Source organism: Rhinopithecus bieti, unplaced genomic scaffold, assembly GCF_001698545.2.
Source record: "Rhinopithecus bieti isolate Rb0 unplaced genomic scaffold, ASM169854v2 scaffold_19652, whole genome shotgun sequence".
NCBI lineage: Eukaryota > Metazoa > Chordata > Mammalia > Primates > Cercopithecidae > Rhinopithecus > Rhinopithecus bieti.
Genome location: NW_016809913.1, coordinates 4046794 through 4061457, shown reverse-complemented (window position 1 = coordinate 4061457; position 14664 = coordinate 4046794). Strand labels below are relative to the sequence as shown.

At 37.1% G+C, this 14664-nt stretch overlaps 2 protein-coding genes across 4 annotated transcripts in view; one reads left to right on the top strand and one right to left on the bottom strand.

Annotated features, from left to right (window-relative positions):
- Nucleotides 1–14664, top strand: part of NF1 (neurofibromin 1) — a 293561-nt gene that overhangs the window by 234648 nt on the left and 44249 nt on the right. The window contains 3 exon segments of the mRNA XM_017890864.1: nucleotides 8393–8825; nucleotides 10011–10351; nucleotides 12804–13006. Coding sequence (XP_017746353.1) covers nucleotides 8393–8825; nucleotides 10011–10351; nucleotides 12804–13006 — 977 coding nt within the window.
- EVI2A (ecotropic viral integration site 2A) lies at nucleotides 188–4247 on the bottom strand. Of its 3 annotated transcripts, XM_017890924.1 has the most exons (3): nucleotides 2899–2986; nucleotide 2812; nucleotides 188–1547 (listed from the first exon to the last, which is right to left on the bottom strand). In XM_017890924.1, the coding sequence occupies exons 1-3, from the start codon at nucleotides 2955–2957 to the stop codon at nucleotides 828–830; spliced, it is 780 nt and encodes a 259-aa protein (XP_017746413.1). In that variant the 5' UTR covers nucleotides 2958–2986; the 3' UTR covers nucleotides 188–827. The 3 variants fall into 3 exon arrangements, with proteins under 3 accessions (XP_017746413.1, XP_017746411.1, XP_017746412.1); XM_017890922.1 differs by lacking the exons at nucleotide 2812; nucleotides 2899–2986 and adding an exon at nucleotides 4024–4247; XM_017890923.1 differs by lacking the exon at nucleotide 2812 and having other exon boundaries at nucleotides 2899–3039.

Below are 14664 nucleotides of genomic sequence, written 5' to 3'. Positions count from 1 at the left end.
GCTGTTAATGTTCCAGTAAGTAGTATTTATAGAAAAGATGAATATTATTAATCTTAAACAGTAAAAAATACTTTGCATTTACACTTAGCCTATTAGTGTGGCTATAAATCTTATTTATTTTAGTCGTGCTCTGTTTCTTACTGATCTTTACAACGTGTTCCCTAAAGTAATAAAGTGAATGGAAATATACATAGTCACAAGTTTATTCTGAGTTTTAATTTATTATACAAAATTAAAGGTTTTAATTTAATATTAATAGTAGAAAAACACTTCCTCACGTGTGCCATATGAAAGATAAAAGCATCTAGGCTAAAATTAGCTGTGTTGATTGATAAGCTGGTATGGATTCTGCCACATCCAGCAAAGAAGGTACCATTAAATTGCACAGTTTAGCTCTATCTTTGCATTAGGAATTTGACTTCCATTTGATGTTAAAGCATATATTTGGCTTTAAGGACACTAAAACTCTTCAAAGTTTAATTACATTCAGACAAAGGTCATCTAACCACTATTGCTACATAGGGAATATTTATTTAATTATCCCTTGCTATCTCTGTTAATCAGTTTCCTCAATTTATCCTTAAAACTTTCCTCAAATGCTTAGTTATTTTATTATTTGCTTTTTAAAATATTCAGTGTCAAAACGAAAGTACACAGTTTAAGTAATTAAGCAGGCATACTTCTCCCCGTCTCACCCACTTGATTCTAAATTGCAAGGTCTGCCTTGTCAAATTTTAGATCATCAGAACAACACTTTGGGATTAAATACCAACTGACTTCATTTTTACTCCATAACCCTTCTCATTGCTACTTTGCATTTTTCTTCACTAACCCATCTGTTCGTTAGTAAGTTTTTCAGTTCCTTCTTCATCTTTTCTTTCTCTTGTAGCTGTGAGCACTCCAGTAGATTGCATCACTAGGTTGGGTCCTGTGAGCTGTTTTGTTCTTTTCCAAGTGTCTGATTCAGCAGGCCATAGACCGCTTGCCAGAAAATCACCATTGCTTCTAGGCTGACGCTTGCCTGCTTGTTTTGATCGTCTGAGAGATGAGACTTTGTTTGCTAAAACCACAGTTGATAGAAATAGAAAGGTACAGATAAGAAAAAGCACTGCAATTATAATTAAGCAAATTAGCATAGCCATGTTGTTGTTGTTTTCCGCACAGACATCCTTTTTGAAAATTTCACCATGACTTTTGCTTGTGTTTTCAGTGCTCTGTACTGTTGAAGGACTGTTGCTGACGACAGAAGGTATATAAAGCTCCCGTTCAGATTTAGAAGTTAAAGATACGATGTGAGATGTTTCAGGCATGTTTGTAGAATTACCTTTATAATCTGCTTCAGGAGTTATAGGGTTTGTGTTAATGTTTTCATTTTGGTTTCTGACTGTCTTATTTTGAATAACTGAATCCCAGGAAGTAGTACTGTTAGCCCACAGATGGGTATAGTTTGCTTTTGTTCCAGGAGACAAAGAAAAAACTGTTGTCATCAGAAAGGCAAGATGTAGGTAATGTCCTGTGTGTTCCATGTCCGTGGGCATACTGGTAATCTGTTGGGATAGCAATATAATTTGTTAGTTTGTGAAAGAATAATGGATCCTAGTTTTGGTAACTGTAGTTAAAAGTAGTGTTGAGATGTTACGGGTAAACTACAAGTTTATGCCTAATATTCACTACCCTGAATTCATTCTCAACTGAATTTCTTCCCTATTCAGCTATGTGTGAAGAAGCATTTTACTTTCTATTACACTTTTAGATGCTAGAAGTTAGCATTACAAATAAATATTAATCATTTTAAGTGGAATATCATGACTTTATATGGTTTTCTCCCTTTGAAGCATGTTAGACTTCTTCTTTGAGTCAGTCAGTTCTGCTTTTACTTTTCTGATTCCTTCTTTAAAAAAAAAATTAAGGATCATTCTTGCAGAAACTACCCACCCTCTAACCTGTCACCAATCTTTACAGAAGAAATGTGACCTTGACCTTCTTGCTTCATGTATGAAATAAAAATGCAAATTTTTTTTTGGTGGGAAGAGGGGAAGTTTGGTAGCAACCAAAAGAAACTGAACTTCTAATAGGAATTCAAGGTGTTCTTTTTCCTTCTTGGGTGTTCATCTTGAAGCTTAGAATAAAGCTGGTACTTAGAAATACATTTGTAAGTATATTTGTGAACACAGTTTTACTGTTGTGGTTGTCTCTTTTCATTTCTATTTCCCTGGACTGACTGTCTTTCTGAAGGCAAAGGCATACTGGTTTTTCTCAACCTAAAAATCTGAAAAAAAGCAGCAGATTTCCTCTGAATAGACTTAAAAGTTCAACAGAAGTTGTTGGGTTTTCTTTTAAAGCATCATTTATACTTAGCATTTTTTCTGATTTTGATGTAATTGTAAAAAAAAAAAAAAGAAAAGAAAATGTGTAATAAAATAGAAATAGAGCATCAGGATCTTGTTTTGGGATGAAGTGGCAGATTCTAAGCATCTCAACATATAATTGAAAAAGTTGAATTTCCACTTTGGCCCTGAGCTTGTTGGAAACCAGAACAAAAAGGAGACAAGTTATATTATAAGTTTTATTATCTACCATATAATTGATTTATATGGAAATGGCATATCTTAGAATTTAACAGTTTCATGTACCGCTAACCCAGCAGGAAAGATTTATAATCATTATTGAGGTATCTTATAATAATATACCTGTTTGTCTTGAGCTACTTTTGAAAGGAGTATTTTATTGTTAGCATTTATTTGAATGAACTAAAAGCAAAACTATATTGTTCTCCTGAGATTTACTAAATGAAATTGCCTGGTTAAGAACCCTATGTGTGCTATAGAAATTCTTCTCAAATGTACATAGGAGTCCTTTTTTAAAAAAAAAAAAAGAAAGAAATAAGCAGATTCTTACCTAGCTAGTATAGGTAGGGCCTGAAAATCTTTGTTTCCAAACCAACTCCTAAGCAACATGGATGCCACTGCTAGTCAGGCTTTTGAACATCAAGGTTTTATAAGAAATGGTTGTTATATGTCATTGGCTAACATTTGTATACTATTAAAATAAAGAAATTGAAAATAAGAAATGTGATATGTTGAGTTATACAAACAAAAGTAGCATGTAATAAACAATGCTAACTGGAGACTATATTTCATATTAATAGTAGGGAGGAAAACTATTATTAAATAGTTTAGGATTAAGATTACTTTTAGATTATGACTTTTAGTAGACAGTTAAAGGCACAAGTCACTGGCTTTTGTATAATAGTGTTCATCTTTAATTTTTAAGTTTAATGACATAAATCTTTGGATATTTCATGATTATTTCACAAAAAGAAATACTTGAAATTGGATTAGCAAGTAATTTCCTTCTTTTTATACTAGACTGGACTTCTGTATTAGATGCTATAATGATTTAAAGTGGATTATTCTTGTCACATTAGTTCATTAACAGTGTAGTATACATCATAGTATTGGTACACATTTTAACAGTGCTTACCACGGGACAGATAATAGGCCTGCTGTTGATTGTCTTCAGCCAGATGTACTGCAATGCCCAAATAAACAAACTGTATGACAAAATGAGACTTTCTCTTGCCCTTACAAATGCCTGAGAATTGAGGACTGTTTTTACACCAGTTTATGCCTTGGAGGCCAGGTTGTGTTATCAAAAGTTTTCTTACCTCTGATCATTTTCGGTAGAATTTATTTTCAGTAGAATTTGTAATGTCCAAGCATTAGTGAAGAGAAATTTATTTTTTAACTTTTGAAAAATAACAAAACATTTGTGGTTTACTTGTGGAATCCAAATTTAAATCCTTCCTAATCCTAATTTAAAACTCCATGGTGATGGTAAATTTTTTTCATTTCTAACTTAAAATTTATGTAATAGGACAGAAAAAAAAGTATACATTTTCGGTCACGATTCTAGTTTGTTAGTGAGATTCTTATACATTTTGATAGCATTTCCTCGAACACTAATCTGTCAAAAGTTAGAAGTGAAAAGGCATAAGAAAAGCCGTATATATATATGACCTACCTTACAAAATGCTTGGTCAAAATCTGATTATAACGTGATTTTGATAAACCACTTCTTTTCTTGTCTTCTTATTTAAAGCAGAATAGACTTGGAGAATATGAGCCTTAAAGTAAATCTGCAGTAAAAAAAAGGATATGTGCAGCTAGTTTTCCACTTTTAAAACCAAACCACAGATGACACATTTCCTTTCCACTGCAACTAAAGCACATGTCACGGGGGAGGGGGGGGGAACGAAAAAACTCCAACTCGTCTAGTTGGCCGCTGGCATGACAGAAGGCTTTGTAGAACAAATCCCCGCCTCCAGAACAGGGAGGGTTTTCCACTTAATGCCGTTTGACAGTATGCTCATTCTATAGGCCTGCTACATGCTTTAGTGTCATTCGAAAGAGGTTTTGAAATGGTATCTTCCAATTCAAATCTTCTCTAAAAGATGTATTTGAAATCTACAGACTGATTTGAAAATGTGAGTTTGGAGTCCATGGGATACTGGTCAGATAATATACAATTGTGGAACTGCATCAATTATTTGAGAAAATATCTAGTAAGCTTAGATTATATGGGACAGAAAATGCTTTTGTGTGGTGTAGTCTGTGTATACACACACACACACACACACACACACACACACACAACTGTCAAACATCCTGTCATCACCTCAAGTTTAACATGTCTGAAACAGACTTTAAGAACTGGGTACGGGCTGGACACGGTGGCTCATGCCTGCAATCCCAGCACTTTGGGAGGGTGAGGCAGGCAGATCACTTGAGGCCAGGAGTTCAAGACCAGCCTGGCTGACGTAGAGAAAACCTGTCTCTACTAAAAATACAAAAATTAGCTGGGCCAGGTGGCGTGCACCTGTAGTCCCAGCTACTTGGGAGGCTGAGATGGGAGAATTGCTTGAACCCGGGAGGTGGAGGCTGCAGAGATCATGAGATCTCGGCTGCATGAGCTGAGATCATGCCATTGCACTCTAACCTGGGTGACAGAGTAAGACTCTGTCTCAAAAAAACAAAACAAAAAAAACTGGGTATGGCAGCACCTATCTGTAATCCCAGCAACTAGGGAGGCTGAGGTAGGAGGATCACTGGAGCCCAGGAGTTCAAATCCAGCCTGGGTAACATAGCAAGATTCCATCTCTTAAAAATTAATTAAGTTAATAAAATAAAAAGAACTTTATTTTTTCTTTAAAAGAGACTGCCTGTCACAGTCTTCTTGTTTCTGTTCATGATAACAACATTCTAATATCAGAGGCTTAGTATACAACACACCATTTTAATTCAAGTCCTCTCAGTCCTGATCAGACTTTGAATCATGTTGGTCCTTCCTTCATATTCTTGGATCAGTTTCTTTTTCCCTGTCTTTACTGTCTACAGTAGTATTTTAGATCCTTATCAGGTCATACCTAGACTCTACAGTACCTTTTCGGTAGCCCTGACTCCTTCATATATCTTTTGTACATCACTGTCTTTGGTCATATCACCCCTTTCTTTAAGGGAAAATAAAACCGGTTGAACATTCCCTAATACTTACAGTAATGATTCAGAAATGTTTGTGTACTTAAACATCAGATGAGAGGATTGTTTAAAAACAATAAAAGCAGGACATGGTGGCTCACACCTGTAATCTCAGCACTTTGGGAGGCTGAGGCGAGAGGATTACTTGAGCCACAGAAGTTCGAGACCAGCCTGGGCAGCATGGCAAAATCCTGTCTCTACAAAAAAAAAAAAAAAAAAAAACACTAGCTGGTCATGGTGGTGCTTATCTGTAGTCCCAGCTACTCAGGAGGCTGAGGTGGGAGGATCACCTGAGCCTGGGGAGGTCAAGGCTACAGTGAGCCGTGACCATGCCACTGCAGTCCAGCCTGAGTTAAGAAAAAAAGAAAGAAAAAAAAAAAAAACCACGATAAAAATGTCCAGGCCCCACTACATAGATTCATATTTAGTAGGTCCAGGTTGGGACCAGAAAACTGCGTTTTTATCAAGCATCACAGGTGATTCTGATGCCAGTAGTCCACAGAACATATGCTGAGAAATGATGAGCCCCTAGGAGAAAACCTAAGCCCTTTGGTTTTGAGCAGTTGTGGTCTCTTCACAATTTGACTATTCTGTATTTTCCCAGCTTTATCTCTCAAAACTTCCCTACCTGAATCCTCCATTCTGGCTAGACTAGCTGTCTCTTCAACACATCTAGTTACCGGTGTCTTTTCCTTTTTGTCTTTCTCCATAAGGCGTGCCCAATCCTCTTGCTGAGTTCTGCATTCCTCTTTACCCGATTCAGCCACTGTATCTTCTATGTAGCTTTCACTGACTGCCCAGTTTGTGTTGATCTCTCTCTCTCTCTTGTCTTAATAACAGTATTTTCTCTGCAGTTCTTTGACAAGTGATTACATTCTACCTCACATCGTTTATCTTGAAATATTTGACTTGTTTTAAAATCATTTGACTTGTCATATTTTTATCTTATTTTCTCCCAACAAGATTAAAAGCTCTGAGGTGGGGTTTTTTATTGATACATGATAATTTGTACATATTAGTGGGGTATGTGTGATTTTTTTTGTTTTGTTTTGTTTTTGCTTTTTTTTTTGTTGGAGTCTCCCTCTATCGCCCAAGTTGGAGTACAGTGGCGCAATCTCAGCTCACTGCAAACTCTGCTTCCTGGGTTCAAGCAATTCTCCTGCCTCAGCCTCCCAAGTAGCTGGGACTACAGGCACGTGCCACCACGCCCAGCTAATTTTTGTATTTTTAGTAGAGACGGGATTTCGCCATGTTGGCCAGGCTAGTCTTGACCTCCTGACCTCAGGTGATCTGCCTGTCTTGGCCTCCCAAAATGCTGGGATTACAGGTGTGAGCCACCATGCCCTGCCTGTATGTGTGGTATTTTGATACATGCATTTAATGTGTAATGATTAAATCAGGGTGATTAGGATATCCATTGCCTCAAAGAAAATAAATTGTTTCGTCTAGCTGTTTTGAAATATACGTTACTATTAACTAGTCACCTTACTATGAATAGTAGAACTTGTTCCTTCTATAATTAAGATCATAACGATACATATATACTTATAATATATATATATATATAGTATTATATATATATATTTTTTTTTTTTTTTTTTTCTTTTAAAGACAGTCTCACCTCACTGTTGCCCAGGCTGAAGTGCAGTGGTACAGTCTCAACTCACTGCAGCCTCTGCCTCCCAGGTCCAAGTGCTTCTTGTGCCTCAGCCTCCCAAGTAGCTGGGATTACAGACATGCACCACCATTCCTGGCTAATTTTTGTATTTTTAGTAGAGACAGGGTTTTGCCATGTTGGCCAGGCTGGTCTTAACTCCTGGCCTTATGTAACCCACCGGCCTCAGCCTCCCAGAGTGCTGGGAATACAGGCGTGAGCCACTGTGCCAAGCCCTAATTATATTTTTATATCCATTAGCCAACCTCTGAGGTAAAGATATTTATTTTAACTTACTTAGTAGTATTATCACCAGAATCATCACATACAGAAAACTTTGGGCCTAAGTTAATATAGATTCTTTTGATTTGAAACTTTGGTACCATTACTTCAGGGCTTTTTCATGGTCCTCACTGTGGCTGCTCACATTTATTAGTATTCTTTTGGTTTTAAGCAACATATGACCTAATATGGCTTAATCAACACACGGTATTTATTGGCTTATATAACTAAAGTAGTCCTGGGATAAATTTGACCCCAGGAGAGGCTTTATCTAAGACACAAATGATATGGCCAAGGCTCCAGTTTGTCTCTTTATTTCTCAGCTCTTTCTCTTCAGTCTTTTGGGAAGCTCTTCTTTTATATCTCAAAATATGAGCTAGCAACTCCTAGGGCTATGTATTCCCTTGTTTATAAACACCAGGAAAGAAATATCTCAGATCCTAACAATTCAAGCTAAAGTACCTGAACTGGGCCTCTTTGGCCCTGGTTGTCCTGGTTTGAATCATGTGTTCATTGCTGAATCAGTCTGTGATCAAGGTGGAATAAATGGATTGGCTAAAACCATCTCACTCCAGAGCTCCAGATGGGTCATTCCTACCAGACTGTTTGCCTAAGGAGTTTGGTGAGCCTGCAGGCAACCTACTAATTCCCACTGTTTTCTTCCCTTCTTGACTAATGAGCAAATTTTTTATTGTTGTTGTTGCTCAAAATTTTTGAATTGGAGATTTGTCTCTTTTCTTAGCCTTATTTCTCAGTGTTCAAAAAAACAACTGATTTAAAAAATGAATCTAGACTTTGAAGAATTGTTTTATATGATTCTCTCTAGAAAATGAATCATAAAATAAAATCGATGAGTGGCATCTGTATATTTACTTAAAACACTGTTAATAATCTTTGTCTTTTTTGTCATTTTCCTTAGGTTCAAAACTGGTCAAATCAATGGTGATTTGCTGATATACCATGTCTTACTGACTTTAAAGCCATATTATGCAAAGCCATATGAAATTGTAGTGGACCTTACCCATACCGGGCCTAGCAATCGCTTTAAAACAGACTTTCTTTCTAAGTGGTTTGTTGTTTTTCCTGGCTTTGCTTACGACAACGTCTCTGCAGTCTATATCTATAACTGTAACTCCTGGGTCAGGGAGTACACCAAGTATCATGAGCGGCTGCTAACTGGCCTCAAAGGTAGCAAAAGGCTTGTTTTCATAGACTGTCCTGGGAAACTGGCTGAGCACATAGAGCACGAACAACAGAAACTACCTGCTGCCACTTTGGCTTTAGAAGAGGACCTGAAGGTATTCCACAATGCTCTCAAGCTAGCTCACAAAGATACCAAAGTTTCTATTAAAGTAAGTTTTAGTCTGTGTTTTGTAAATGATTCATTGCTTTTCTTGACTGACTAGACTATATCCTGGCCTCCCTAGGTGTCCTACCCCCATAGTGGTGTATAAAATGTCACGTAAGGCCATTGTGGTGGCTCACGCCTGAATCCAAGCACTTTGGGATGTCAAGGTGGGCAGATAACCTAAGGTCAGGAGTTCAAGACCAGCCTGGCCAACACGGTGAAACCCCGTCTCTACTAAAATACAAACATTAGCTGGGCATGGTGGTGGGCACCTGTAATCTCAGCTACATGGGAGTCTGAGGCAGAAGAATCGCTTGAACCCAGGAGGTGGAGGTCGCAGTGAGCCAAGATTGCGCCACTGCATCCCAGCCTGGGCAACAAAGGGAGACTGTCTCAAAAAATAAAAGGTTATGTAAATCTAGATGTAGGAAGACCAACATTTGTGTCATCATGGAGGTCCTGTGGAGGATATGAAATGTATACATTTTATTCTAGGTTAGGCTGGAAGTAGAAGAGTGTTTTGGAGAGGGCAGTTTGTTATGTCATTCAAATCGTAGGAATGTGTGGAGAGTAGAAATTACCTAATGAGAGTTCTTCTGATTATTGCATGCTTTTTGCAAAGTGAGGAACATGAACCTTCAGGATAAAATTAGTACTTTTCTGTAAGATTCTTTTTTTTTTTTGGTATGGAATCTCACTCTGTCGCCTAGGCTGGAGTGCAGTGGCATGATCTTGGCTCACTGCAACCTCTGCCTCCCGGGTTCAAGTGATTCTCCTGCCTCAGTCTCCCCAGTAGCTGGGATTATAGGTGCCCACCGCCACGGCAGGCTAGTTTTTGTAGTTTTAGTAGAGACGAGGTTGTTGGCCAGGCTGGTCATGAACTCCTGACCTCAAGTGATCTGCCCACCTCAGCTTCCCAAAGTGCTGGGATTACAGGTATGAGCCACTGTGCCCGGCATTCTATAAGATTCTTGACCTTTTAAAAGAAAAAATAAAATTTTGTAAATGTTTATTTCTTTTGAGAACATTTATCATAACAATTACTGAACCATTTGAATATACAGTGGTGGGAACTCTTCCTTAAATGGCATAGTGTTTTGTTTGGTTGGTTGGTTTCTGGAGCCTTTTAGAATTTTATGTAAAATAATTTAATTCTTCTCCACTTCACCCCCTCACCACCACTTTCCAGGTTGGTTCTACTGCTGTCCAAGTAACCTCAGCAGAGCGAACAAAAGTCCTAGGACAATCAGTCTTTTTAAATGACATCTATTATGCTTCGGAAATTGAAGAAATCTGCCTAGTAGATGAGAACCAGTTCACCTTAACCATTGCAAACCAGGGCACGCCACTCACCTTCATGCACCAGGAGTGTGAAGCCATTGTCCAGTCTATCATTCATATCCGGACCCGCTGGGAGCTGTCACAGCCCGACTCTATCCCCCAACACACCAAGATTCGGCCAAAAGATGTCCCTGGGACACTGCTCAATATCGCATTACTTAATTTAGGCAGTTCTGACCCGAGTTTACGGTAGGTTTTTTAAAAATTCACTTCAGTTTTATTTGGGGTTTGTTGCTTTTAAAATGATACCATTTAATGAATTTTAAAACAGCCCCTACCTTAATATTGTAAATTTGGGAAGGTATGCAGTGTTGGTTAACCACTGTGACATCATCAAGTTGTGGGATATTCACATGAACTGTGGAATTCCAAACAGGGTGATTCACACTAAACCAATATATGTCTTTTCTCCAGGAAACTTTCATGTAAAACAAAACGACATAGCAGATTTTTTCCCCAAAGTATCCTAAATTAAGTTTTCCTCCTCTAAGTCCTCTAATTTTTTTTCCATTTTCAGAAGTATATCACGATTTAGTTTAAAAGTCAAGTCAGATTATCGTTTGACAAAAGAAGGCCTAATGTTCAATAACTTGGTAACAGTATTGCATACTTTCCACCTACATCACTCTTAACAAAATTCTCAAAATAAATCTTAAATACATCATCTGAGCAGAGTGTAATTGGTTCCATTTAGGCTTAATAATTTGAATATGCATGTGGAAAGAGCATGGCTGTGGAGTGAGTAGATTTGGTTTGAACAGGTATGCCACTTTCTAGCTATGTACTTTGAGCAAGATACTGAAGTTCTCAGAGATCTAGTTTCCTCATTTGTAAAATAAAGCTAATTGCCTTCCTCATATACCTACAAAAGCTTAAAAAATAGTATGTGTAGTAGTATAGTATGGCAACCTAGCAAATAGTTTATACTTAGTAAGTAGTATTTTCTTATCTTACCTTTTCCCTCCCTGCCAGCGTCTCCTTGCACCTCTCCTTACCAAGTTAGGATAATTATTTGTCTCAAGTACCTTGAGACTTTGAAGATTTTTACAGATGTAAATTCTTCTGAATATTTTCCCTGAGGATAACATAGCCCAGGTTTTATAGTGGGCCTTTTAGGATTCCAAATTCTCCTTTACTTAAAAGGAAAAAGAAAAAAAAAATCAAGATTTATTTACTTGGACGGGCTTTAGAAATTGCAAGATTTTGTGTATGCTTTGCTTCCTTTATCTCATAGGTGTCTGTGACACCTATCCTGGGTTGAGGAAGTCCAATTCTTTATAAGTGTTGAAATACACAGGATAAAAGTTTTGTCTAAATTGTATAACTTAGAATTCCTGGGAATTAGTAAAAGATACAAGCTGAGCACCGTGGCACACACCTGTAGTCCCAGCTACTCAGGAGGCTGAGGCGGGAGGACAGTTTGAGCTCAGGAGTTCAAGGCTGCAGTGTGCTATAATCATGTCTGTGAATAGCCAATGCACACCAGCCTGGGGAACATAGTGAGACTCTGACTAAAATTTTTTTAAAAAAGAGAAAAGATATATAAACTTAGAAACAATAACACTAATATTCACATTTTAGGAACATGGAGCTGTAAGCCTGCCTTTAATTTCTAATTCAAAGACCTTCATTGAAAAATACAAACAACCTTTTAACAGTTATTAGCCTGGGTAAACCTGTATTCTTCTCTAGTGACCTAAAGCAATCTCTTACAACTTCTGCTTTTTGCTGAAGCATGTCATCCCAGAGAAAAAGCCTTTAGGCGACTTAAATTCTAGTGGCTTTGTTCTCCTATATGGTTGTTGCATAAATATAGTAGCATGATAAACATTCAGAGGTAAGGAAAACCTGACGTTTACTGAGCAAACTATTTCCTTTACTGGACAGGGAAGAAAATTAAAATTTTTAAATTGAGTCTGAGTCTTTTAGGCTGTCTCCTAAATTGCTTAAATATATTTTCAGATATTTGTAAGTGATGTTTGGTCTTAATGAAAACTGGATATTACAGTTTTTTTTCGATATTGGTGGTTGTATATGATGTAATGAGGTCATAGAGGGAAAATGGGAGGACTTAATTATAAGTTAATTTTGTTTTTAACCGTCAGTTTGTAGGGTAACTTTTAGGACACCCAGAAAGAAGTTCAGCAGACCTGATTAAAGATTTTCACATTCTAATTTGATGAAGGGAAGGGCCATCTGATACCTGTCTTTACGCTCCCCATTATAACTGATCTAGTGGGAAAGGGAACCAGAATTTGAGTTTTGGCTTTACTAAAAATGTATTGTGTGCCTTATTCTGACTTAATTTCTGTTGATCCACCTTAGGACCATAAGTCCTTTCATATTTTATGTCCCAGTGAGATTTATTTTAGGAAAGCCTGCACCTCGCCTCTCTGTCGTAGGAGCCTCACAGTGCTCTTATGGTTATATCAAGTGTCTCCCTTTTTATAAAATCCCTAAATGATTAAGGGGTATTTTGGTTTTACTGTGGAATTATAACATCTTATTTCTAATTGATCATAAAACTTAAAAATAGTTGATCATACTTTGTAATAGAATCACAAATTGTATGTTATGAAAAAATTTTGGAACTATAAGGAAAAATATGTTTTAAAACAACTTCATTTGTGTTTTCTTCTAGGTCAGCTGCCTATAATCTTCTGTGTGCCTTAACTTGTACCTTTAATTTAAAAATCGAGGGCCAGTTACTAGAGACATCAGGTTTATGTATCCCTGCCAACAACACCCTCTTTATTGTCTCTATTAGTAAGACACTGGCAGCCAATGAGCCACACCTCACGTTAGAATTTTTGGAAGAGTGTATTTCTGGATTTAGCAAATCTAGTAAGTAATGATAATTTTCTTTAATACTAACAATTATTCTAAGAGAATTCAAAGAAACCCCTTTCATTTCAGAATTTGCCGGTGAAGCCTTTCACTTATATTTTTACTTTTTTTCCTCTTCTGATTTTATATCTGTGGTACCCTGTAACTGAAGGAACTTTTTGGTAGGCCACATTGAGAAATCCACCAAAATTCTGACAATAAAAGCAAAGTGGCAAGAGTTTGGTACTTTACATACCTCTGGACCACTACTTTTCTTCACTGTTACAGTTTAAGTAGCTTCAGCATTTCTCTTCTTTGCAGAAAAGTTCACATAAGTATCCATGTTGCCTCCTTAATTTTAGAGAACTAATCATTTTCTCTTTTCTTCAGGTTGACTTTGAACAATGATTTTATTGTACATGTACAGTTCATGGAGAGCAAGCACAGTGGCACATAATACAGGGCCCAGAGTCAGTTCTGACTTGGTATTAACTAAGTCTCATAAATTTAACATCCACTCTTTATCTTTGTCCATCTTTATATCCAATCGCTTTATAAATGTTGATCTTCTCCCAGCATATTTCCTGACCTTTTCTTCCCTTTCCTTTCCCAGTAATACATAAAACTTTTTTTTCTGCATTCAAACATATTTCTTGATTTTTCTATATTAGATAATTAAAAGCTTCAGCAATTCACTAAGACTCTTTTTCAGGTAAGAGATGTAGGAATATGACCCTAACAAAAAAAATGTGTAGGACAGACAAAACAAGGAAAGTATAAACTTTAGTGATAAATATTAATATGAGAAAAGATTTGAGTGAATGTAAAGGCATATTGTGTTCCCGCATGAACAGTTCTTCCCAGATTATTACAAATTTAATGTAATTTCATCAAAATAACCATGGGATTTGAGGATTGAGAATGGAGATAGAACTTAAATGATTCTAAATTCTACATAAAAGTGCAAAAATAGCTAAGAAAATATTGAAAGGAGACTTGAGACTTGATAGTACAGATGTCTGAACACTTTATAGCAGTACAATAATTAAAACATACATGTGCAAGAATCAGCCATCAGATGAGTTTAAGAGAAACAGATTGATAAAGAAGCATCACAAACTGATGTGGGAGAGATTAAGTCATTTAAGAAATGAAGTTGGGAAATGACTTAAATTAGGTCTTCATCTTCACCGTACACCACAGGATACCAAGTGTGTTCTGCCTGTATTTAAGAGTTGAGTAGGACTGTGTGTGGTGGCTCATGCCTGTAATCCCAGCACTTTGGGAGGTTGAGGCAAGAGGATTGTGCCTGGAGGATTGCTTGAGCCCCAGAGGTCAGGGCTATAGTGAGCTATCATTGTACCACTGCACTCCAGCCTGGATGATAGAGTGAGAGCCTGTCTCTATTTAAAAAAAAATAAAATAAAATAAATTTTAAAAGTTGTATATAAAAGCTTGGAACCATTTTAGAAAGAAGAGGAACAAGTGAATATTTAATTGCTTTCTAGATGAGTAAGGACATATGAAGTAAAAAAGGGATAGAATGAAACAAAGGAAATAGCGAACAGATTTGACTACATAAAACTTCAAAACAGGCCGGGCGCGGTGGCTCAAGCCTGTAATCCCAGCACTTTGGGAGGCCGAGACGGGCGGATCACGAGGTCAGGAGATCGAGA

What these genes read in the sequence shown, in the direction of transcription:
- EVI2A (XM_017890924.1), bottom strand. Translation starts at nt 2,957, where the DNA reads ATGTTGCTTAGGAGTTGGTTTGGAAACAAAGATTTTCAGGCCCTACCT.